Source organism: Xenopus tropicalis, chromosome 1 (assembly GCF_000004195.4).
Source record: "Xenopus tropicalis strain Nigerian chromosome 1, UCB_Xtro_10.0, whole genome shotgun sequence".
In the NCBI taxonomy this organism is placed as follows: Eukaryota; Metazoa; Chordata; class Amphibia; order Anura; family Pipidae; genus Xenopus; species Xenopus tropicalis.
Genome location: NC_030677.2, coordinates 24,952,771 through 24,980,224, shown reverse-complemented (window position 1 = coordinate 24,980,224; position 27,454 = coordinate 24,952,771). Strand labels below are relative to the sequence as shown.

Sequence of the window (27,454 nt, the reverse complement as noted above, 5' to 3'; positions counted from 1 at the left end):
CCAAATATTTAATGATGGCTACAGAACGGTCTTCAAGCAGCACTCTTGTAGATTGTAAGCTCTTGCAAGCAGGGCCCTCTGATCCTATTGTTAAACTGTATACCCTTGTTTGTTAAACATTTTAGGATCCCTGTTTGTTTAAATTTATTGTGAAGCGCTGTGTAATTTGCTGGCGCTATATAAATAAATGATGATGAACTCTAAAGATGGTTGAGCATGGGGACAGCCTATGAGTTTATCTTTATTTTATGGTCCCATGGACCAAAGGTCAACGATTAAACAAAATAAAAGGGGATCTTTCCTTAATCCATCCAAGGAGCAAGTCTAGTTGGAAAGCATTGGTCGGCCCATTCATACCAGAATCCCCTCGGCAGAGGTACTGCGAGTGTTATAAGTAGAAATACTTGGGAAAGTTTATAGTAAACCAAGAGGTTCAGTCATTGTGGAACAGCTTGTGTCTGGCCAATCATTCCTACCAACTCCCTCCTCAGTTTTAATGCCTCCCATTTGTTTAATAAATCTTTTGTTGTAACCTTATAACCTTGGCTGAACCAAATCCAAACCCAAACCCTTAAAATCATGTGACTTTAGGTCACATGATTAAGGAAATTGCTATTTTTTTTCCATGTGCTACATGCCCTGATTCCACCACAGCCTATTTTGCACATGGGATTAGGGATTAGATTTGGTCTCTAAGTATCTTTCATTTTCTCTCATTGGTCTTCCACAGATATGGAACCCTTTCTTCTCTTCTAAATTGTTTAAATTCCTACATATAAGTCTTCATTATGTAGTAGGTTGGACTCACAAATACACAGTGGCATAATACAAATATTAATGGGGAGTAATTGCAATTTGTAGGGACAAAGGGAAACAATATAATTAGAAATACTAATATATATTTAGATGAATGATAAAAAATACTTGGGGTACCTCCATCAAGGTCTTGAACCTCCATATGAACCACATCAGGATCCGTATCAACTCCTGCAACAGACCTGAAACCAAACAAAGGTAATGTTATCTGTCAGAGACAAGCAGACAGAAGGCAATGCTGTGTATTGGCCAAAGGCACTGGCATAATGGGCATTTTGTTGCAGTATTATTACTAAGAAACACAGTTGCTAAACATTATGAGTAGCACTATATTTGCAAACTACACGCCGTTACTAAAAAAGCAGCTTTGTAAAGGGAAACTCAACCCAAAACCTGATTTTTTTTTGGATAATGAAGGATAATGAAATCTTAAAGCAACTTTTCAATATACATTAATTAAAAATGAGTTGCTATCGAAAGTAGTATGTATCCCTTTCTGTTCTCCAGTTGTCACTCATGAAACAGTTCAGAAGAAGTCAGTTCTCAACAGGTCCATTAAGTCAATAAAGAGAAGCCATATCATAGAAAGTACCTGATATATCTGGGGTCAGGCCCAGACTGGCAATCTGTGGGTTCAGGCAAATGCCAGAGGGGCTGCTGTAAGATGCCACAGACACTCACTATTTATTGGGCTGCTGGGGGGCCTCTGTGTACTGGAAATGCCAGGGACTATTTTGTATCCCAGTCCAGGCCTGATCGGTGGGAGCCATGCTACACTGCACTGGTAGGAAACAGACAATTTGAAAAAGCTGAATGTATCTGTAATCCCCAGACAAGAGTTTGCATGACCATAAAAGAAAAGTCATCAAAGGTCAGAGGGATTACAAAGGGATTATGCAGAGCATAAATTACATTCTGTAATTCAATACCAGTGTTACCTCCAATGTATCCAATTACTCAGAGATTCTGAAAAGTAAATATTTTAAAGGAGATTGGGTTAGTAATTCAATTAAACTCTTCTCTCTGCATGCAAACGGCATGGAGCTGAGAAAGGGAACACGGTTTTCTTCAAATCTGTTTATTTACAAATGATTTATATTCCCTTTCACAAGGGCATCACTTATGTGCGATGAGGCCGATCCCTAGTGTGAATAACAATAGACATTCTTGCAACAAAATCCGCCCTACTGTAGCCATGGCAGTGCCAGTCAGCAGGCAAGTGTTGCCCTACAGTTGCCCTACCTGCGCCTTTATGAAGACTGATTTAGCAGAGAAGGGTTCGGTGTACGTGACCAGCCATACTATTTTATTTTATGTTAAAAAGACCAGTTGCCTTTATGTGTAACTTATTACATTCACATAGACAGTGCATAAGGCAATTATTCCATAGCGGGTAAGAAGTACGCTCTCCATGCCCTTTATAACTGTCTGAGGAAAAGATCATCCTTGGCAAACTTCTCCTTAAAGGTCATTGTTTCAAAAAATCTCTTGGGAAGGAAGTTATTTGTGGATATAATCATTAGTAAGGAAATAAACATTATTTTCCCATTTTGGCGAGGCTGGTACTGGTGCCCCAAGTCTCCTTTGTACCTCCATATAAAACTCCATTGTCGCAGTGACCACAAAAGGGGCTTGTTCTCTATGGATCTCTGAGAGCTCCTTTCCCACATGATGTTTTGTCACAATTGTCTATGGAATAGTGGTGTAACCAACTGGGACATGGGAAATTAGCGTGGAAGGAAAGCAATAATATAAGAATAGAAGAAATGTACCTAAAAAGTCAAATTTTGAATAAAAAATCATATTAATTTACTTTACAGGCATTAAAGGTTAAAACAAAGAGGGTGAGGGCATTATATTGGGAAGCCCCAGTAATGTAAATTGCAAAACTTGTGCTCTAAACTGGTGTGCGTCTTTCATGAGAATTGTACCAACCCCGAGTTAGTTCTTCTAGGGTGCGATGCCTCCATGTTTGACCCTTTCCTGACTACCCTCTGCACCACCCTGGGCACCAAGTGGAGTGGGGGCATTATATTGGGAAGCCCCAGTAATGTAAATTGCAAAACTTGTGCTCTAAACTGGTGTGCGTCTTTCATGAGAATTGTACCAACCCCGAGTTAGTTCTTCTAGGGTGTGATGCCTCCATGTTTCACCCTTTCCTGACTACCCTCTGCACCACCCTGGGCACAGTATTCAGTATTTGTGCCAAGTTTACTATTCTCTGCATGTAGGTGCCCATCATGGCACTGACCACAAGACCCTTGTAAAGTGTCTCCTAGAGCTTTCCCACATGATGTTTTGTCACAATTGTCTATATTCTGGTGTTGAAGGGAAGCAATCATATAAAGATAACAAGAAATGTGCTTTAAAATGATTTCAAATTTTCTATACACAATTATAGTAAAGTGAGAACTAAATATTAAAACACTAGGGGTTCCCTAGGCTGGTGTGAGTCTTCCATAAAAATTGCACCAACATAAGGTGCTGCACCACCATGTTGGATCCATTTCCATTTCCATATATACTGTAGATTGTAAGCTCTGCGGGGCAGGGACCTCCATCCTCTTGTGTCTTTGACTCTTAACTTATTGCAACTGTATCTTGTATTTATTTGTATTTATTGTAATACTTTGTATTTATCTATTATAATCTAAATAGCCCCCTGTTTGTATTAATGTATTCTACTGTACAGCGCTGGGTACATAAGTAGCGCTTTATAAATAAAGATATACATACATACATACATTGCACAACCTTGGGCAGCCACCTTCACATTGTAGTGTTGTTGGTGAGTTTGTTATACTCCACATACACCTGCCCGTGGTGGTGCAGGAGATAGTTGGGAAATGCATCCAATATGCAGTGCCCAAGAAGATATTTATAGATGATGTGCACTGGTTTATGCCACAAAATTAGAGATTTGCCTCATTGGGTTGTATCCCCAACCATTCCAAAAAAGTGACTCTCTATGGCAGGGATCTCCAGCCTTTTTTATCTGTGAGCTACACTTAAATGTAAAAAGAGTTGAAGAGCAACACAAACATAAAAAAAGTTCCTTGGGTTATCATTATTGGTTATTTGGTAGCCCCTTTATGGACTGGCAGTCTACTGGAGGTTGTGTTTATCAGTACAGCTGGTTTTACGTAACCAAAACTTGTCTCCAAGCCAAGAATTCAAATATAAACACCTGCTTTGAGGCCACTGGAAGCAACATCCAAGGGGTTGGGGAGCAACATGTTGCCCCTGAATCACTGGTTGGGGATCACTGGTCCATGGCATCTTACAGTAGTCCCTTTGGCATTTGCCAGAATCTAAAATTGCCAGTTCAGGCCTGCCTCAGTCCCTGTCCAATAGCTGTTAGAGGTACAGTGAATACATATATCTTGGATTCAACTAAATACCTATGCAAAGGATATGGCTGGAAACCAGAGCAAGTGAACTAATATCTTTCTTTCTTTCTCTTTCTTTCTTTCTTTCTTTCTTTCTCTTTCTTTCTTTCTTTTGGCTGACATGGAGCGAGCGAATGCTATTAGGTAAGTCATTCGGAAGCTTACAGGGGAAGAGCGCTGACGAAATAAAGCCCCATGCGGTCTCAATGACTGGGAGCCACAATAATGAACCGCAGTAGAAAGTAATTACTTTAATACCCAGGCTAGAGAAATGTATTCCGCACGCTTCCCTTTCCTGTATTTTCTACCAATTTATCAACCGAATAATGAAAAAACGGAGCGTAGGGCTTGGAATAAAAGAAAGTGGTGTGTAATTAATGTCATATAATGAATAAAAGATTAGATCACAAATATAAGTCTAGAACACCCCAGTCTTTCAGTCATAAAATGAAAGTTGCCAGGGCACACAGGAAAGAGCTTGGGCGGGGGTATTTACTCCCTACATTAATACACCCACAAGCAGTCATTAGATACACACAGAATGCAATTAGAATGCAGCTACAATACAACACAATCCGGCTGTAATTCTTTTTTAATATGCCTGTCTATAAAATTAATAATGAGAGCCCGTATGTAAATGAATTAGATTTGCAAAGTTCCCGGCTCTGAATTTATTTGTTTAATAGACAGAGAAAGGAAATCACAACCGGAGATGAAGATGCGCTGAAAGGACACAAATTAAAATTCACTTTGAATTATAACCAGGATAATACATTAGGGGTCATTTCATTTACAAAAGGCCGGCACTGGGCGTTTTTTTTGCACCTTTTACTCTGCTTTTTCTGCTCTTTGCTGCAGGTCTATGTGCTCTGGTTTAGACAGCAGCAGATTGTAAGCTCTACGGGGCAGGAACCTCCTTCCTACTGTGTCTCATACCACATGGCACTTATATATATATATATATATATGTATTTATTGTATTTATTATATCACTTGTCCTCCCTGTGTGTAATTTTGTATTCTGTAAGAGTGTACAGTGCTGCGTACCCTTGTGGCGCTTTATAAATAAAGTTATACATACATACACACAAAGACCCCCCTATGTATACGTTCCCCCCACCTCCGATAACTACAATGTAATTTTGGCTGCACACCAAAAGTTGCGCTTGCACAATAGCACCCAAATTGGATAAAATGGGTACAAACTGGGTACAGGTATGGGATCCCTTATTCGGAAAACCATTATCCAGAGAGTTCCAAATTAGGGAAAAGCCATCTCCCATAGACTCCATTATAAGCAAATAATTCCAATTTTTAAGAATGATTTCTGTTTTCTCTGTAATAATAAAACAGTACCTGTACTTGATCCCAACTAAGATAGAATTACCCCTTATTGGGGGCAGAACAGCCCTATTGGGTTTATTTAATGGTTACATGATTCCCTTTTCTCTGTAATAATAAAGCAGTACCTGTACTTGATCCCAACTAAGATAGAATTACCCCTTATTGGGGGCAGAACAGCCCTATTGGGTTTATTTAATGGTTAAATGATTCCCTTTTCTCTGTAATAATAAAACAGTACCTGTACTTGATCCCAACTAAGATATAAATTATCCTTATTGGGGCAGAACAGCCCTATTGGGTTTATTTAATGGTTAAATGATTCCCTTTTCTCTGTAATAATAAAACAGTACCTGTACTTGATCCCAACTAAGATATAAATTATCCTTATTGGGGCAGAACAGCCCTATTGGGTTTATTTAATGGTTAAATGATTCCCTTTTCTCTGTTATAATAAAACAGTACCTGTACTTGATCCCAACTAAGATATAATTACCCCTTATTGGGGCAGAACAGCCCTATTGGGTTTATTTAATGGTTAAATGATTCCCTTTTCTCTGTAATAATAAAACAGTACCTGTACTTGATCCCAACTAAGATATAATTACCCCTTATTGGGGCAGAACAGCCCTATTGGGTTTATTTAATGGTTAAATGATTCCCTTTTCTCTGTAATAATAAAACAGTACCTGTACTTGATCCCAACTAAGATATAATTACCCCTTATTGGGGGCAGAACAGCCCTATTGGGTTTATTTATTTTTGTCAATTCTTTATTTTTGAATTTTGCATAAATGGGGAAGGGTATGGGGAAGGGTACAGAAAGGAAAAGGGGAAGGAGGGGAGGGGTAGGGAACATTTTCTTATACATTTTATCACATTTTAACAATTTAAGTGTCAGGCAATAGCTAACAGCAAGTCATTGCTAAGTTTTAACATGAATACAAGAGAACGTCTAAACTTTGGTAGAATGGGTTGCTAACATGGATGACTGTGAGTTAATCAAGTGTTATAGAGATTTTGTGTAGTTTAGCCATGGGGTCCATATTTTCCAGTAGAGTGAACTTTTGTTGTGGATCATGAGTGATATTTCTTCTAATTGTCTTATTTCGTTAATATTGTTTAGCCACTCCATGAAAGTAGGGGCTTCCGTGGATTTCCATTTTCTGGGTATAAGGGCTTTTGCTGATTGGAGAAGGTGAAGGGTAAGAGGATCTGTTACTGAAACATTTTTATGGGGGTAGATATTTAATAGTAGTGGGGCTGCATCCTCAATTGTAAACTTAAAGTCTGTAACTTGATTAATTGCTCCCAGTACATCTGTCCAGTATAGTTTAAGCTCGGGGCATTTGAGCCAAATGTGAGTATGGGTGCCTATGTGGCTATTGCATCTCCAGCAAATATCGGAGCTTTTGGGAAACATTTTTTTTAATTTAATAATTGGGTTTATTTAATGGTTAAATGATTCCCTTTTCTCTGTAATAATAAAACAGTACCTGTACTTGATCCCAACTAAGATAAAATTACCTCTTATTGGGGGCAGAACAATCCTATTGGGTTTATTTAATGGTTAAATGATTCCCTTTTCTCTGTAATAATAAAACAGTACCTGTACTTGATCCCAACTAAGATATAATTACCCCTTATTGGGGGCAGAACAGCCCTATTGGGTTTATTTAATGGTTAAATGATTCCCTTTTCTCTGTAATAATAAAACAGTACCTGCACTTGATCCAACTGAGATATAATTACCCCTTATTGGAGGCAAAACAATCATATTGGGATTATTCAATGTTTAAATGATTTTTAGCAGACTTAAGTTATGGAGATCCAAACTACAGAAAGATCCCTTATCAGGAAAACCCCAGGTTTCAAGTATTCTGGATAACAGGTCCCATAGCTGTACAAGCATTTTCATAGTGGGAAATGCATCACTTCCAGAGCATATATATTATATCCAGGGGGCAGATGCAGTCAGACCAGGTTCACTGTCATTGTAAATAAAAGGGGTAGAATACTTATTAATGTCTCTTTAACTAACCAGACAAAAGGGCATGATTGCTGATTGGTTCTGATTATTTATACTGGATGTCAAAGCCAGGGATATGAAGCCAGCAGGGCAATTATTCACATCAGCGCTTCAACAAATGAACTTTAGCCTTCGCTGATAAATATTTGATTCTATTCACTTTTATGTAATCTGATTTAAATTTATAAAAATGTATATATTGCCAATAGCAAACCCTGGTGTCAAGGGTTAATAAATTCCCAAAAGTGGCACACAGCAAGCCCAATGTACATGATTCATGTCTGCACACCCTGTGTGAATTGAAAGTGGAGACACGGCAATGTTGTACCTCAATCCCAGCTGTGCAGTATATTGTTCTTCTAAACCATACAGAACAGAAATCTTTTGAGTGTCATAAAATTACTGTATGATTATAATATGCTCTTTTAAATGCCTTTCTTCCTTTTATTAGATTCAGAACCTTGCTATTGTCTGTGCTTGCAGCTTATTTCTTTGTATCTCATATGAATAGGGATAGCAGGTATAGTAGGGAGAGATGGTGCCTATAGTAGCAGTGGGATAATAGCCTCTGGGAAGGGACTGGGGCTGTGGGATAGCAGGTATAGTAGGGAGGGATGGTGCCTATAGTAGCAGTGGGATAATAGCCTCTGGGAAGGGACTGTGGCTGTGGGATAGCAGGTATAGTAGAGAGAGATGGTGCCTATAGTAGCAGTGGGGGGATAATAGCCTCTGGGAAGGGACTGGGGCTGTGGGATAGCAGGTATAGTAGGGAGAGATGGTGCCTATAGTAGCAGTGGGATAATAGCCTCTGGGAAGGGACTGTGGCTGTGGGATAGCAGGTAGAGTAGGGAGAGATGGTGCCTATAGTAGCAGTGGGGGGATAATAGCCTCTGGGAAGGGACTGTGGCTGTGGGATAGCAGGTATAGTAGGGAGAGATGGTGCCTATAGTAGCAGTGGGGGGATAATAGCCTCTGGGAAGGGACTGGGGCTGTGGGATAGCAGGTATAGTAGGGAGAGATGGTGCCTATAGTAGCAGTGGGGGGATAATAGCCTCTGGGAAGGGACTGTGGCTGTGGGATAGCAGGTATAGTAGGGAGAGATGGTGCCTATAGTAGCAGTGGGGGGATAATAGCCTCTGGGAAGGGACTGGGGCTGTGGGATAGCAGGTATAGTAGGGAGAGATGGTGCCTATAGTAGCAGTGGGATAATAGCCTCTGGGAAGGGACTGGGGCTGTGGGATAGCAGGTATAGTAGGGAGAGATGGTGCCTATAGTAGCAGTGGGGGGATAATAGCCTCTGGGAAGGGACTGGGGCTGTGGGATAGCAGGTATAGTAGGGAGAGATGGTGCCTATAGTAGCAGTGGAGGGATAATAGCCTCTGGGAAGGGACTGGGGCTGTGGGATAGCAGGTATAGTAGGGAGAGATGGTGCCTATAGTAGCAGTGGGGGGATAATAGCCTCTGGGAAGGGACTGGGGCTGTGGGATAGCAGGTATAGTAGGGAGAGATGGTGCCTATAGTAGCAGTGGAGGGATAATAGCCTCTGGGAAGGGACTGTGGCTGTGGGATAGCAGGTATAGTAGGGAGAGATGGTGCCTATAGTAGCAGTGGGGGGATAATAGCCTCTGGGAAGGGACTGTGGGACTGGAAACACAGCTTATGATTTCTTCTTGCTGATTCCAGTAGGCAAACAGAAAACCATTATCCACTTACTATTATAGTAATAAATATGGATTTCTTTAATGCATATTTCTCCTTTAACAACAGAAAACACTTCTGACATCTCCACAAATGATATAATCAACAATAAAATAAGGGAGTGCAAGTTGGGCAGATAAACAGTCAATAAAAAGAAAACTGAGATGTAAAATTACAGTACTGACTTTCTTTATTTGATATTGGCCAAGGTTTTACTGTAACGGATAAAAACTATAATTTTTCACATAAATGCTGCTGTAATGCCACATCCAAGGCTATTTATTACACACAGCAAAGTTTGTTTGTACAGTGCCGGCTTGACAAGAAGAATGGTGCTATTAAAACCTGCTGTGCGACAATAACTAAAATGTACTGAGATCCATTTGTCAGTATTGCCCTGTGGTACTGTGCGTGTCTATAACAGAGGCCTGTATATATACAATATAAATAAATATATAGCTTATTAAAAGTATCATTTTACCAAAGTGAGAGAGAACATTGCTGTCCTTTCCTATAAAGCAGTTGCTTATTTTAGGTTTTAACTTCTTAAATGCACATCACCTCACAGTAAGGGACACACAGAGCTACTAGTAGCAGCTACGTGTCATGGCTACTAAGACACAATGCTGATCATTTACTGATAATTGTCTCTACGTGTGTTTTAGCAAAGGTAATTCTCAGTATTGTCTATGGCAGGGTATTTTCTGGAGTTTAGTAGCCATGAAAAAGTAGCTGCTACTAGTAGCTCAGTGTGTCTTCACCATAAAAGTTGGTATCTGCTCATTTGTTAGTGCATCACAACTCCGCTTAGAACCGACCCCAGCAACGTCAGATGACTCTTCTCTGCTCACTAATTGTATTTTCTGAGCATGACAGGTAGAACATTGAGACTGCATCCCTCTCCCTCCCCATTTCACCCAACTCCATACCAATTTATCTGCAAAAATATATTATATTCATGTGCTTTTACCCCTTATGTACGCTTGAGTTTCTATAGGCATTTCTTGCCCATGAAATAGGGCCTTACTTACTGGCCCCCTCCTTTTCTGCCTCCCCTGGAACCACAGGGTCTGCTTCTTCTGTAGTTACCCCCTGAGTACTGCTGTGCAAGTAATGTACTATCTACAAGAGCACCCTGTCATTTAAAATGTTTGGGATTGTGTTATCCAAGAACCGATCTCATACACAGGGCATATTCTTTATTTAGAATAGGCTTCAGATCTGCAATTTATGGCTTTCAACACATCTGCAGTATTATAAGCAGTCTTACAGGTTATACTGTAGTTTCAAGCAACCAGAGCACATATCACTTGCACACCGGACATCAGAGACGCCGCCTGTCAGATTTGGCACAACTGTGCCCGATTTGTGGCAAGGAACAGTTTGTGCCCATTGCAGCAAATTGAACACAACTGTGGTGGTTGCAGGGCAATTGTGTCAATGGAATCGTCCATCTACATCTGCAATGACTTCTGGAAAAAAAAACATGGCAATTGCCCTGGAAAATGCACTTTGCACACTGTTGGGCTTATTTATCAAATAAAAAATGTAAATATCTCGATTTGTAAATATGGCTTGAATTTGCCTGGGGCAACTCCTGTTGGCTTCTATATAAACTTACAAGCTTTGAGATGGTAAGGTTTTACATTAGAGTTTTTGTTTTTTTTGCACTTAATACTAGACTTTCAAGTCTTTGAACCATTATTTGAATGCAAGTTCTCGAACTCGGAGATTGAATCACCCCCTGTGGCAGGTCCTGTGCATTCTGGCTAACAGCTCCCATACCTGCACAAGAATGAGGCACCTGTAACCCATGTACAAGAATATACTGTATGAAAGGAGGACTAAATGATAAAGGTAACATAACATTCAGAAAATCTAACTATATCTACTCTAATCTAACCTGCCCAAGTTACCTCATTTCACCTCAACCATGTCCATTTATGAAACTCTGCAATTCTGTTATGTCGGCAGGTTTCACATTATTATAGTGGATCGTTCTCTCCATGGGATAAGGCTTCCTGCACTACAATGTAATGCTATTTTATCTCTCTTGTCCTGTTTTTTGCTATGATTAATGACTTTGATATAGTCTGTCCAGCAGTTATCTCTGTTAACAAGTATCCTGTTTTTCCCACAACGAAACCTTTGGTCATCTAGATTTAGGGCACATATAACAGCCATCCTTTCCATAAGCCTGGTGTGTTACCGTATCCTTTTCACTGGGCATCGGCAGCGGGGGAATGTGAAAGGGTAACTACTATGGGGATGAAAATATACAGACATGAATTGAACCCACACCAACTGGTGAAACAGGGTCTGCCCTTAGTCATTCTCACATGTCAAGGGGGCCACAGAAATCATCTGCCTTTGGTAAAAGTAAAAAAAAAAAAAGACCCAAAGCATCAAAAAGAAAAAAGATTGTTTTGCGAAACGGATGAAAAAATTTGCCGCAAGTCCAAAAATTGCCACTGGCGTCAAAAAAGAATAGTCGCGGGCGACAAAATAATAGCCGCGAGCGATGAAACAATAGCCACAGGCGACGAAACAATAGCCGCGCGACAAAATAATAGCCGTGGGCGGCGAAACAATCGCCGCACGACAAAATAATAGCCGCGCGCGACGAAACAATAGCCGCATGACAAAATAATAGCAGCGAAGCAAAACGGAACAGATTCGCTCATCACTATCAATGACCAAAATGGAAATCAGGCTGACACAGGCCCCCAAATGTTACTAGATCTGACTCTATCATGTCCCCTGTGGAATCAGTTTTATCAATGCATACGAATAGCACCCACGGAATAATTGGTTGGATATCACCTAAGGTCACCTGACCTGTGGCTAGTGTTAGAGCACATGTTCCCTTATTGCAGTGGTTTTATGGGTTCTTGGGTTCAAGCCCCTTCTGTCTATAATTTGGGTTCAGAATATATATGTATACAAATATAATACCATAACCCCTTCTATAGCTTTAGCACAGTGACTATATTTGTGCCAGTGCTCCCCCTAACTGGCCTTTAGATTGGGCACTATGTCCAACTAATACTTTGGGCGCCTATAAGCTGATTATTAGACTTCAAGAAATATTACAATAACCTCTATCCCCCATATGTAATAAAAGACACTACATTTGCCCAGGAGCAGTAACCCATCACAACCAGTAAAATGTTTGCTTTTAAACAGGTGACCAGAAAATTCTACCTGTTGATTGGTTGCTATGGGTTACGGTTCCTGGGCAAACTTAGTGCCTTTTATTAAATATATATATTTGAAAATAAATAATTTTAATAATAATAATAATAATGATCATGCTAAATATGTCTTCCATCCCACTGCAGAACACAATCCTATATTACAAGGACATAAGTTTAATTATAGCGCACTTTCTCCACATACCAATATGGCGTTATTGCTTTTCTAGCAGCCGTATTTCCTAAGGAGCAGAATATCAAATGTGCCAAGAAATTTCGCTACCAAGTGTGAATTCAGAAAGCGAGTAGTAAATTCAACGTCTCGGCACACAAGCGAGGTTTGATTCCGCCTTGCGGGCTAAAAATAATCAATACTTCCTAAACTCGTCAAAGATGTTTTAAATGAGGGCAATAAAATATGAATCACTTTATAAAAATAATAAATATTTTGGGAAAAGAGAGAAATGAAAACTAATCCCATGCACGCCGTTTGCATTTCAATGGTGCAGAGAGCAGAGAAATATACCAAAATAATTCACATTAAGGGAAAAACAGAAATCAGAGCTCAGAGACCTGTGTTCCTACCCGATGAATATAGAGCTGCCTGCATTCTGCAGCACTGCATTCATGATGGGTAGATGGGTGTAAGGCAGGTAGGAGATCCCATCTGTTAGGGGACCCCCATCTGTCTGTCTGTCTCCTGGACCATCCTTGGCCGTGCAGGTTAGGGATTGCCAGCAGGGCCCTGTACCTGCCATATGTCAGGGGGTAAGTACAGGGCTGCCTAGTGCCCACCAACACTGCGCTCAGTACTTTGTGCCAAGATTCTTTTATGTGGCATAAGGTGCAGACTGCAGTTAGACAGTGCCGGACTGGCTCACCAGGGTGCCAGGAAATCTCCTGATGGGCCCAGGTGTCTGTGTGCTCCCCAACAATGTGGCTTTGTATGCCTATACCATAGCCATTCCCCATGCATGTATGAGAGAAGGGGGTGATATGGATGGAAGGATAGATACCTGTAAGTGTATGTTACATGAAAAAAGACGATGAGTGAAGAGAGAATGAAAAATAATGTTCCACAAAAATGAAACAATAGCATTTGCAGCATCAAATTGAATTTAATTCATAGGCTATTTTTTATAGCAACTCCAACCTCAATAAATGTTCTACTAACTTGTACTAATATCCACCCACTACTTCCATACTACTCATAAATCAGTATTTCAAACACATTAAAAAAAAAAACTCTTTTACTATAAGCCAAAGAAAACCCCATGGAAGTGCCACCTTCATTATCATCAAGAAGAAAATATATACTCCTGCCTGCCAAGATTGCTTGGGGTTAATTAAAGGCTCCCATTGGCTATTGTTCCCAGAACCTAGAAATGTATCTTTCCTTTCGATATAGCGAACACATCATTATGGCGAAAGATTAAGAGTTCACTAAGAAATGTATTCACCACACTCCAAGCTGATATATTCCCAATTAACTTGCTGCCAGCTATTGATGACAATGATGGTTTTGTACAAAGGATAATGACAAAAGGCTGCCGTGATTCAGTCTGTACAGCGGCTTTAACTTGAGTCCAGAATTCTAAATACTTGGTTGAAGGTTGGACCCTGCAGAAATAGGCTCAAGTAACATATATTCAATGAATACTGTGGTTCTAAACCACCCTTCAAAAGTATAGGAATGTTGAATGACAGCAAGGTGACAGATTGGTTTGCACCGCTGCCTCTCAGCTCTGGGTCTTGGGTTTGATCCCAGTAAAACAGTTCTTCGTTCTCCCAGTGCTCACGTTTGGCACTTTAGTTTCCACACTCCAAACATACCGGTTAGAGAATTGGCTATAACCAAGGATATGTGTAAATTGTTTGTAAAACACCCACACTGTAGTACTCGTGCGTCATGTTTGTAGTTTTAAAACAACAGATTCTTATGTAGGAGATCAGAGAACCCTGTCCCCTGTTTCTCAGTCTGTGATCTCATCCAGCCTAGCTACAGCCTGGGGAGGGATCCGGTTGGCTGGCTGCCCCAGTGCACGTCTGGGAGAGGTGTGCCTAAGTTTTGGAGCCAAAAATCTAGGGGCGGCCCAGCAGTTTATAAAGGGAGCCCCTGCTGTTTTTTCCAGTACAGAGAGAGAGACCCAGAGTGAGCAGTCAGCACAAACTGTGTGAGTTCAGACTTGAAAGAATAAAAGTCTACTGAACTGCCAGGGAATATAAAGTCCTCTGTGGAACTCTCAGATTGTGTCCCCTGAGTGAACAGGTATTGCCCGGTTACCTGCTACGTGGGAGCAGCCACCCTTTTCAACGGGGAAGGTACTCTGGGGCAGGTAGCGCTACCTGGGGGGGCTAAAGAACTCTTGGGGAAGGGACTGAACTGATTAAAGGGTTGGGGGTCTATCCGGATCCAAGTTGGGGCTGGGCAAAGTACAGAGACTGTGCCAGTGTGGATAGCCCATGCAAGTTCTTCAGAACAGGATTGTTAGTCCTCCCTAAAGCTGTTCTACTTTCTATGTCAAAGTTATATAAAGTTTGATTTTGCTGCAACCCATGTGTGGAAACCCCCTAGAGGTGTGTTCCTCAGTGTCCACTAGGTGGAGGCACTGCGCTGTTCCCAGTTCCCAGTATCAATATTACTCTGAGAACACATATCTCCTGACATACAGCCCAACATTAAGTGAATGTGCCAAGAAAGGGTTACACTTACATGAGAATAAATTAAAATAAGACAATTAAAGGATAGTTCTTGACAAACACAGGGCATCAAACACCTGGCATTGTTACCTGAAGGTGGGTAGTATATATAGAGCTAAAAATACCTTCCCGGCCATCAGACTGCAGATATAAAGGAACCTACAGAGAGCGGCAGATGTAATGTTTAACCAACTTACTTTGAGGAGTTTTATGTGTATTTTAACACCTCCACAATGAATCCCCCTCTGTTAAATCCAACAATGAATAAAATTTGTTAGAACAACTGCATTTATGCTATTACTGTATATTATGCTCTGATTAAATAGTAGCCATGCAAATGCTGGATTGGTGCATACTGATACCCGGTATCATTAACTACAGAAATGGCTGATCTAGTAGGATACAATGTTAATGAAGGGGTGAGCCATACACAAGAGATTATGGTAAAATCTACTGATATCAGGGCACAGAGCTACCCCAACATTCACTTTTATAGGGATGCACGTTACAGCCATGCCCGTAGATGGGAATCTTTAGTTGCGGTGATGGTGATGAAGCATCATTAATGGAATTTGCACGTGATTCGGTGAGCACAAGTAGGGGCGGCATAATCCAATGCACAAATGCTTCTTTCGAAGTATCGTCTGTTTAAGCCAGGTATAAAGTACAGGCAGCGTCGGACTGGGGTACCCAGGGCTCACCGGGTACCTGAGTCAAGGGCCCACCACCCAACCACCGTCGCACTGAAATCCACCGTGAAACACATGGCCATCTGTAATTTTGTGAAAGTCTTTCTGAAGTAGCTGTGGACAGGCAGTAGAGGCCAATGGCATCAAGGCCCACCTGGATTATACTCATCCTGAGTACAGGGCTTCCTGGCAGCAAAGTGCACTGTACCTTGTGCCATATTTTGCATAACAGGTACTGTATATAGGCAAGTATAAATTAGTGCCAAAAGGTCAGATAAAAAAAACTGCAGCACAAGATGCAGAGCACAGCTAAGGCCAGTGTGGGCCAGCCCTGTTGTTACTATCTGCCCTATGGCTGGGGCCCAATATGGTCTGTGTCTGATACCACTTTATAACTTGCATGTCTAAATGGCACGCCTACTGTCTCCCCCTCCCAACTCTCAGGAATACAGCATTGCTGAATTTATTCAATTATGTATTCATGGGGGTGGTGTAAGTCTCTGTTCTCTGAAATGGAGTGCAGAAACCTGTGGCAATTCATTAAGGCTGGAAGGCAAGGTGCAAAGTGCAAAAAAAATGGTGACTTGCACCCTTGCAAATGACCCCTACTGGCACCACTCTATCCTTGATTTGTGTATTAGTGGCATCACATTCGCTGCGCCAGATCCCCCTACAGAAAAATCATTGGAGGGGCCCAGCGCATAGGGATTCCTACCCCACCCCCCCAGCCCACTGCCCCCTCCCTGCCTGTGTCATCTGCCCACCTATGTCCCACCTATGCCCCCAGGTCCCTGTCTGCCGGTAGGAGAGTGGTTGGGGAGAAGAGATTTATTTGCAGCTATAGAGTAGGCAGACCCCCGCAGTCATGGCCCCCATTTCCTTCAGGCCCCACCCCTCATCCACGGGGTCTGCCTCCTATATAGTTATTTGCTAGTCCCACTCCAGCCACTTTTTGCTTTTCTCCTTTAGAAAAGGCTGAATATTCCCCACATAAAACATAGGTTATAACATCCTTCCAGTGTAAACTCATTAATCTACCCAGACAAACTTTATTAGACTCTTTATTGCCTATAATGTAATATTATTACACTATTATATTTTACTGGTAATAAACATTTCAGATTTGCAACATTAATTATAAAAAATCTAAATAAATCGCCATGCTGCAAATAGCAAATACTTTTTATCCCCCTACTTTTATTTTCCCATCTGTTGCCGAAAGAAAACTCATTGATCAACAGCACAGAGCGAAAATTATTCCAAAATATGATTTATGGGCTTTCAGTATAGAACAGAGGCAAATGATACTAGACTCATGGGAAGCTGCATTCAGTGGATCCTATTCTGTCTTTATGGCTATTGCTATTTATTATCAAGGAGAGAATATATAATCCAGGCCCCACAGCGCAACACAAATTACTGAGACCCAGAAATAACCTTGGAAATCATGTTTTTCACTCAGTCAGTGCCAGTCGTTCTATGGACGTTAGAAATCAGTTTTTATTATTACCTGACTTCGGATTTATGTCAAATTTACCAAGTTTTTACTTGAGATTAGAGCCATTTATTATGTCTCTGCACTAAAAATAGATCATTTTCAAAATATTATTAGAGGCAATAAATATCAGTTTACACCTGTTTTGTAATTGACACGTCTATTTTTTTATTTATTTTATGAAAGCTCATTCAGCTGACGCCTGATTCTATTTTCTTGTTTTTTTATAGTGGAAGGAGAAGGTGCTTATTGTTATTAACTCATCATTTTTAGCGATTAGCGAATCTGTCCCGTTTTGCTTCGCCATAAAATTTGCGAAACGCATTTGTTGCGCAACTTTTTTGTTGCCCACGTCTTATTTTTGTCACTACTGTGCCCATTTTTGCCGCAACTTTTTTTGACGCGGGGCGAATTTTTCCCACTGCGAATATTCACGGAAGTTTCGCCAAACAATTTGCCAATGGTGAAATGCAGAAATTTGCTGCGAATACATGCCTGGCGAAAAAATTCACTCATCACTAATCCTAATCTGTAAGCCTGAGACAGTTAACAACAGGGGGAAGGGATCAGGTCACTAATTCTTCTGGCAAAATAAAAAATCACAACTTTAAAATGCAAAATAAGTAAACAATTTTTAAAATTGAAAAAAATAAGCATTTTCAGTGCCAACTGTGTCTGTATGGCTCTAGCAAAACACAAATATCATCCCGGTAACTACCACCCAAAGCTGTGTTTCTGCCTGCCTTGAAATCTGTATTTTGTTATAAACCATGGGGCTGGGCTAGCAGAATTCAAGTTGACAAAACTGCAGCAATGTCAAATGTTTTGAGTTTTTCTAGATTTATTAATGAAAAATATTTCAAAAATCCAAATGAAAAACTTTGCAGCCTAAAACCTAAGTAATTGGGACGTGTATATTTAGCATTCAAGCAAGGGGATGTACATGTTTTCTGCAAGGGGTTTATGATCAGTAAATCTGCCTCCCTGATTTGACCCCTAAAAATGGTTGAGATCACCCACCGAGAGCAGTATTTTGAGTAGTACAGATAAGGGCACCATCCAGGGCTTCGCACTTAGTGACCTCTGCACAGGGCCGCACCAGCGGGAATAAGTACATAAAGCTTTCCATCCCGCCCCCAATAACAATTGCCCGATAATGCTGCTATGTGCTCGGGACATTAAACACAAAGTGGGCACTACATTCATACTGCTACCCCAGGGTATAGTGTGCTTGAGGGGCCAATATATACACTGTATATAGTATGCTTGTGTGTCAGTGCCCAGTGCTTGGGACCATATTGTGCCATGAAATGTTGGGGGCCAATAAAACAAGAGAAAGAAAGGTGAAAAGGCAGAGTTACATCATCAGTCACATAAAGAGAACTATTTGCCCACCCAGCCTTGAAACCCTGTGCCAGCTGGCAACACCTTGTGTAGGGCCCCCCCCAAAATGGTCCCAATTGAGCCCCACAGTTTATAAGAGTGGCCCTGCTTCCACATATTTAATGGTGCCTTATTGAGGACAGAATGAAGAAATCTCTAGAGACTTTCTGCAAACTCAGTCAGTCCAAAGTCTGGAACACTTCCGAGCAAGTACAGCTACCTACACTCCTAACATAAGGGGTAAATACACCTGATTTCCCCCCTTTTTCTTGCACCTTAGTATTAGCCACTCCCCATGCTTCTTAGGTTCTGGCAGGCCCCTCCTCCATCTTTTCTATTTGCCTGACATGGGAAACAGAATCCCCCACCCTTTAGCCCTGTTTTAATTTAACTTTTTTTTTTAGTTAAGTAATTTAAATCCAACGTGTTTTTAAACAATTATACTTTTTGTTACCACAAAAAACCCACATTCAATAAATTCTTCACTTATCAGAACATGCATCCGGTTTTTAGGTCCTTGCCTTGAAATTTTGGGTTATTTATTCTATTAACTACCCATTACCCGGCATTTAGATACTAAATATGTATTACATTTGTCTCTACAGCCCTAGTGGGACACTGTACTATGTGTGCATTCCCATGTATATATATACTGTGTATGCTTATTCACTTGGGGACTAACATAATGATACAAATCTTGACCATAATACAATAAACAGATAACACAATAAAAGTCACAACATTTGCACCAGGTCTAGTTCCCCTTACCACCAGCATTTATTGATCACCTAGAAGCAAGCGCTGATTGGTGGCTGTGGGCTCCTAGATCTGGAGCAAGCTTTGAGACTTCTATTACATACAGTAAGCTCATAAAGCTTTTCCCATATATTCTGTATGAGTTGGCTGATTCCTCCCTTGTTGCATGAAACAACGTTTGACAACTGAAAAACAAAGACATAGCAAATGGAAATCTGAATGTGACTTTTTCTGCACTTTGTAATGAATGCGGCCCATCTCATACAGTAAATAGCTCTTCCTATTCCAGCACATTAAAAAATTCATTGAGCAAGACTTTTCATTCAAGCTCACAGAATGACAGATCTGAAGAGAACAAGCTAGTTCAGAGACAGGTCTCTCCAGTACTGTGAGATGCGCCATCTTGAACCTGAGACAATTTCCAGTTATTGCCGATGAACAGGCAACTTACCAAAATATTTTGTCTTTACTGGCACGTTCTTTCAGGAGGTCCCAATTCTTTCCGAGGTTTATGGATACGTAGAGCTTGAAAAAGGCAAATAAGACTTTTTACTCTTGAGGTTGAAAACAATGCAAATATAAAGCGGAATTTCATGGTATCACAGTACTGTCTGTGTAATGTATAGGCTCAGTAATGGAGTATCTGAAGTAAATAAATATAGGTTATAAAAACCAATGGCAACAATAACAGTCCCAGAATTTGCACCGGGCATAGTAGCTCATAGCATCCAGTTAACAAAATACATTTACTAGGCACCATATTGGGTGGCAACTTTATTAAAGACCCCATCAAATTGACTGAGAAAAGCTTCTTAGTGATTAGTTACAAGATGCTTTTCTGCACAAGTCTAAGAAACATGAAGCCAACACTAACATCAGTGGGGGTTTTTGGAAAAAGCTGTTCATTATTTATTTTTTAATTCCAAATTTATTTTGAAGCAAACCTATATATGAAAGTCCACAATCACAGTCAATTACTGTAGATACATTTAAACATTCAGTATAATGTGATTGTTATACAGCACGTGCCTCCTCAATAGACCAATCGGGTTCTATTTATCTGTGCCCAGCATCTTTAGCATGTTGGGCCTAAATGAATGTACGTGCTTCAGTGTATTAGGGTGAAGACACACAGAGCTACTAGTAGCAGCTACTTGTTGTGGCTACTAAAATAGACAGTGCTGATCATTTACTGATAATTGTCTGTCTGTGTGTTTTAGCAGAGGCAATTCTCAGTATTGTCTATGGCAGGGTATTTTCTGAAGTTTAGTAGCTGTGAAAAACTAGCTGCTACTAGTAGCCCAGTGTATCTTCACCCTTATAGGAACCAAAGTACCAAAAGAAAAACAAAGGCTAGTGTGAGCTGGGTTCTGCTGGTTAGATATCTTGCGGATATATTTACAATGATATGTCTATGAAGATTTTCATTCATCCAGGTCATGGTATATCTAGTATAAATAAATTTGAAGCAACTGGACTTGTTTAGTAATCATTGAAGACGTTTCACTACTCATCCGAGCAGCTTCTTCAGTTCAACTGACTGGTATGGGAAGTCATACCAGTCATACCAGTCACCTTTCTGAAGAGTTACATAGTGCCATTGTGATTGGATTAGTGGAAGAGTATATATGCTGAGGACTTCCCATACCAGTCAGTTGAACTGAAGAAGCTGCTCGGATGAGTAGTGAAACGTCTTCAATGATTACTAAGTCCAGTTGCTTCAAATTTATTTATACTAAATTTACAATGATAATATTCGTACCATTTAGATAATGAATGTACTTGTAAAGGTTTGTATGACTGGGTATGACACATATGGGTCTGTAAAAAACTAATTTCTATAATATTTATAATAATAATAATTTCTGTTTGTTCACATTCTTTCCAAGGGTACCGGGTAGTATAAGCCCTGGATATGCTTATTATATAGGGACGCTGTTAGTTCATTCATGAGGCAGAGTTCATTAATTGCTTATATCCAACTCTCTACAGGTGGAGGTGCTTCTCCAGTAAAGAGGGAAAACTGCCTTTGCTGTTCATTATTTATAACAGAAACATACATAAGCCATTTTCAAAATACATAAATAAATAAACACACTAAATGGTGATATCAAGCAATACCTTGGCATCTTTGCTATAGGCAAGTAACTTGTCCTCTTCTTTGGGATGAAATATCAGGGTCTCTATAAAGAAAGCAATTTGGTGCTTTTGAAAGGTCGCTCCTTCATCGCTGCTAGTGAAGAGGCATTGTTCTGAGACTGAGGAGCTGACAAGAATAATCTGTAAAGGAAAAAAACAACATGAGAGAAGTGCCTTTGATTTACAGTGGGAAGCAATTAATGGAGATGTGCAGGGCGCGCTGGAAAATAAAACAATTCGCTTGTGACTCTTTCACAATAAATTTCCATTCAGATAAAAGGCAGTGATCTTTTCATGCCGTCGGGCGCTGAATAGCTGAACGCCATTGTTTCGATAGTACGGCTAAAAAAATATATAAAAAGTCACTTTGGACGTCACAGGAAATGTTTTTAAATCTATTTTAGTTGGTGTGAGTGACAGGGAGATGGCACAGTAGAAGAAAGAAACGGAATGAAATGCATGGATTATGCACTGGAATGGGTGGGAGGGCAGTATATAGCAAGCATTAAGCAACCTTCGCCCATCCAAAATCTGCCACATATGGTGCCAGCGTTAGACACATGGGCCACAGGTACCGTGGTATTTAGAGTTCACCAATAGCTTGAGGATCATATCCCTGGAGTGTTTACTAAGATATTCATTGTTACACAGTACATGTCATTTATAGCTTTAGCAACATTTTCCCAAATGAAAATTCTGGGATGCGAGGGCCCGGGCAGATGCTATTTCTTCTCAGTGAGAAATGCGCCCCTATGGCACCAAACACATCAGTACCTGCCACGAAGGACAATGGTTTACTAACCCCCCTGGTAAATCAGATTTGAGAGTTCAAGTATGTTCTTTTGCACTTTACATCCTGTCCTCACCATAAACATCCACAGACGTCCAAGTCCTTGCGCTTCAGAATATAACACAGGAACCTGTACTTTTCAGATGAATACAGCACTGCCTGCATTCAGCACAGCTGTATTCACAAAAGGGTAGACTGGGGAGGCACATAGACAGCCTCCATCCCTGTCCCTAACTTGTGTCAGATGAGCCAATTAGGGAGGGTCAGAAGGCCCGTGGTACATGTGGTTGCCACCTGTCTGGTTTTCATCAGGACAGCCTGGTTTTCAGGTCTTGCTCAGTTTTCCCAGTTTGGAAAACCATTAAGGACTCTCTGCAATTGACATAGTCCTGCCCCCAGTGCCATCAATGCCCTCCCCATATGTATTCACTTTCCTGCCCCCTTCCCAGAGATAGGAATCGTATTTTTAAATCGTATTAATACTCACTAGTAATTGTCAACAGTATGACTAGTCATAATAAAGTCATGGGAATTGGTAGAATGATAAAGAATGGCTTGGATTTAGATCTTTACAAATTATCAAGGGTGTTAAGAAATAGTTTGGCCATTTGGCCAAGAATCTAGCACATATCTTTGCGTTAATAGTTCTATATGAAGTGGCTTCCATTACACACAGAGTATTACCCTTCTAGATGTTGCTAATAATAAATTTAGCTGTTGGACTTATTGGTTAAATAAGTGCTAAGGGGAGCCATTGTATCTGCTGGTTTATTCTGCCAAAGGTTTCTTTCCTAGACATCTATGCACAACTGGGAATTGATCAGCCAAGGCTATGGGTTGGTAGAGAGCTGTAATGCCCCAGAGGCAAATGCTACCTTCCATTCAGAAGCACAGAAGCACAAAAGCACACCCACCCTCACTGCACTCTGTATCAACCCATATTGTATGCCCAGCTAAGCCCAGATGTGCCCCAACTGCAAATGCCAATGAGCACTGAGGGGCTTGAGTTTGCACCCCTTAGTGCTCCTGCACTTGTGGCTGAGGCCTATGTAAATGATCCCTCGCCATATCCTTCTGAATGTACGCTCACCCAATATTATCTTAATATCGCCGTTGATCCTGATAAAAATACCATGCAGACTTTCCTTATGAGAACACGGTGTTCCAGGCTTTGCCTTTGAGACGCTCGCTGCGCAAAGTACAGGGTTTTCATTCCGTTAAAATTACTTTTGAACAATGAAAAAAAAGTAGCATTTTCCCCTCGGGCTCCTTCCGTAGGAAGATTTTTATCCTTCTCCACAAAATGATCTTCTTCAGTGGGTCACTGGGTACAACTTTCTAATGTGTCACATTGCTCGGAGCTTTCTCACACTCGGCAAACCTTGACCCCCAAAACTAAAACTGCCACAATCACTCAGAGCCGCGGTACCTATAAAAGGAGCCGTGATTCATCTCCCAGGCATTTTTATGTGCTGACATTTATTCTCAAGTATTTTAGATATAAATACACAGTATGAGAAATAAGGGTTCATACTTAGAACTGTGGAATTGGTTGCACCTGTACAATTAGATTTTTTTGATTTTGGGAGATATTGAATAATTTTTGATTAAATAATAATGACAGTTTACTGAGTTAATGTACTGGTTACTGTTTTTCCCTCAACAAATAATGATCCCGCCTAGCGGGCATTACATTTAACGTGTTCAGTTTTGTGATCGTTAATGGATAAGTTGAATGAATTATATTCTATGAGGTCTGTGGTCTTGTTTGCTTTACTTTACTACCCTTTCGCTTTTCATCTTCAAATGCAGCATTTCTGCACCATACTGTACATTCTGTTTTACCACGTTGCCTAGAACCCCTTAATGAAAGTGCAAGCCCACAGAATGATGATGCCACCACCCCACTTCTCTATACATATGGATCAACCAAGAGTGAAATTAAAAAAGCCATTAAGCAAAAGGAACCATGTCCAAGCCACATCTAGAGCTTTCCAAAAAAGCATGAGAGTAACCCAATTGCAATACTAAAAAAGGTTTTGTGGTCAGGTGAGACCAAGAGAGAACCTTGTACGTTCTTGCAAGGTAAGGGTGAAGACACTAAGCTACTAGTAGCAGCTACTTGTTGTGGCTACTAAAATAGACAATGCATGTATGTATGTATATCTTTATTTATAAAGCGCTACTTATGTACGCAGCACTGTACAGTAGAATACATTAATACAAACGGGGTTATTAAGATAATAGATAAATACACATTATAACAATAAATACAAGATAAATACAGTTGCAACAAGTTAAGAGTCAAAGACACAAGAGGATGGAGGCCCCTGCCCCGTAGAGCTTACAATCTATATAATCTATTACAATGCTGATCATTTACTGATAATTGCTTCTACGTGTGTTTTAGCAGAGTCAATTCTCAGTATTGTCTATGGCAGGGGATTTTCTGTTGTTTAGTAGCCTTGAAAAAGTAGCTTCTGTGTGTCTTCACCCTAATATGTATGGTCCAAATCTACCAGTGCCCTCACCTCAAACATTATTATACCTTCAGAGAAGCATGGTGGTGGTTGCATTGTGCTATGGTGTGTCCTGCCATTAGCAGGCTCTTGGAATGTTGTTAATGTAGAAGGATAGTACAAAATGAAGGAAACATACTCAAAAGAAACCATATCATGCTGCAAAAAAACTGAATTTGGAGAGGACAATTATACCAAACCCAAGGTCACAGTAACATTGATGTGGCTTAGGAACAAAAAGGTGAAAGTTTTGCAATGTTGTCTTCTACGGGCTTCTACTTTTTGTTACAATAACAAAACAATGGCACCTCCAAAGTGTTAATTATTGGAGGCAAGGGAAATTAAATATATATATATATATATATATATATATATATACAGTTGGTAACAAAATATGGAAAAATCCAAAATGGGTACATTTATTTACTGTTTTTTTAGGGCTACTAGGGCTAAGGTGGGAAGAGTATTAAATATTGCTCCTAAGAACAGTGCTAAGTCATCATTAAGGCATGTTATGGGACATTCCTAGTCCCTCACCTATAAACACTGTGTTTGTTAATGTCAAACCATACAGTCACATGATATAATGCCATACATCCATCATGTTGTAAAATGAGAGCTATGTCTCCAGCATAATATTGTTTGTGAATGACCAACCAAATGGTCCCACGATAAAAACCCCTACAAACGGTCATCTGTATCATATTGTACTATAAAAGCTATGGGTAATGGTATCTCCAGCATATTGTTTAGTGACAGCCATGGGTATAATGACCCCTAGCATTTTAGTCAGTGGGAGTAATGGGCAACTGATATCCCTAACATATAATGCAGTATTAGCAACACATAGAAACCTCCAAAACACAAGATAAATCTATGAACAATGCAATGGAATTATTGAATAGCATCTCCAGAACATCAAACAGCAAGAACAATTGGTAACAGCCTTGTATACACAATCTGAATATAAAAGATCTTCTTACAGGAATATGGGCTTTGGAAAATGCCATTTTTACCGTTGTATCACAAAATACAGTGAAGCCTTAATGTTACAGTTTCCTGCATTTTACACTCTTTGGGGCTGATTTACTAACCCACGAATTCGAATCCGAATTGGAAAAATTCCGATTGGAAAACGAACATTTAGTGACTTTTTCGTATTTTTTGCGATTTTTTCGGCGCCTTTACGACTTTTCGGAAATTATCGCGACTTTTTCGTTACCAATACGATTTGCGCGAAAAAACGCGAGTTTTTCGTAGCCATTCCGAAAGTTGCGATTTTTTCGTAGCGTTAAAACTTGCGTGAAAAGTTGCGCATTTTTCGTAGCGTTAAAACTTAAAAGGCGCGACGTTTTGCGCAAGTTTTAACACTACAAAAAAATCGCAACTTTTTGCGCAAGTTTTAACGCTACGAAAAAATCGCAACTTTCGGAATGGCTACGAAAAACTCGTTTTTTCGCAAAAATCGTATTGGTAACGAAAAAGTCGCGATAATTTTCCGAAAAAATCGCAAAATACCGATCATTACGAAAAAAACGCAATCGGACGCATTCGGCCCGTTCGTGAGTAAGTAAATGGGCCCCTTTGTTTTTGCGGTTCCACCAACATATAATACCTAACCCATTTACCTGATTTTACATTTTCCTGGATTTTTCACCATTTTTTCAGGTCGCCCAAAAATGTAAAATGGGGGTTCTACTGTATATTTCTAAGCATTCATTACATATCATCCTTACAGTGGAACTACACCATTCCTTCTTCTTGTAACAGCGACCCAACCCAAACACAAGTAGAATTAGAATTTATGTTGGCTAACACCAACAGTAACAGTAACATTGTAAGCGAGTAATAAAAGGTGATACAATATGCGTCGTAAAAAATCTTACCGGGGAGACCATTAAAAAAAAACAGGGAAAGACTGTAAACACAAAAAAGCAACGAATAGGAACAAAACGTAGTCTGTGAGTCAATAAAAAGAAAAGAAATAAGAACGTTCATTATAACTTTGAAAGTCTCAGAAAGACGGGAATAATCCTCTGATCAGCATAAACGTAAGGGGCTTCTCTATCATTGCTGTCACGCTGGCTTATCTCCAAAAGGATGTGTGTAACGGATGCCAATTAAAAATAATTGTATATTGCCCTGATGTGACTGTGGCCAAAAATTAATTAAACTGCGGATAGTACTGTAGCTAATGAAACCACATGCATTTTAGACTCGGTTTTTGGGTAATTTTGCCAACTACATTTTAATCTATGTAGGGTAAATCTTATGCCTAGCTTCCCAAGTGGTTTGCAATTGTGGGCATTCCCTAATATAGGGACCTTGCTATGGACCAGTCTGTTCTTTGGCACTCAGAATTTAAGAAAGTGCATCCAGTGCATAAAATATATAGGTATGGGATCCACTATCCGGAAACCCGTTATCAAGAAAGTTCCACATTACGGAAAGGCAAACTTGGGTGTATAAAAAGAATGCCAGGCTGATACTTGTCTCGGGTAAACTATAATGTCCCA

General features: G+C 40.2%; 1 protein-coding gene across 2 annotated transcripts in view; it reads right to left on the bottom strand.

Annotated features, from left to right (window-relative positions):
- sorcs2 (sortilin-related VPS10 domain containing receptor 2) overlaps nucleotides 1–27,454 on the bottom strand; it is a 501,641-nt gene that overhangs the window by 84,822 nt on the left and 389,365 nt on the right. For both annotated transcript variants that reach the window (XM_002938263.4, XM_031895320.1), the window contains exons 4-6: nucleotides 21,612–21,770; nucleotides 19,942–20,015; nucleotides 934–998 (exon numbers count right to left, since the gene is read on the bottom strand). In XM_002938263.4, the coding sequence (XP_002938309.3) occupies nucleotides 934–998; nucleotides 19,942–20,015; nucleotides 21,612–21,770 (298 nt within the window). The remainder of the gene's footprint in view (nucleotides 1–933; nucleotides 999–19,941; nucleotides 20,016–21,611; nucleotides 21,771–27,454) is intronic.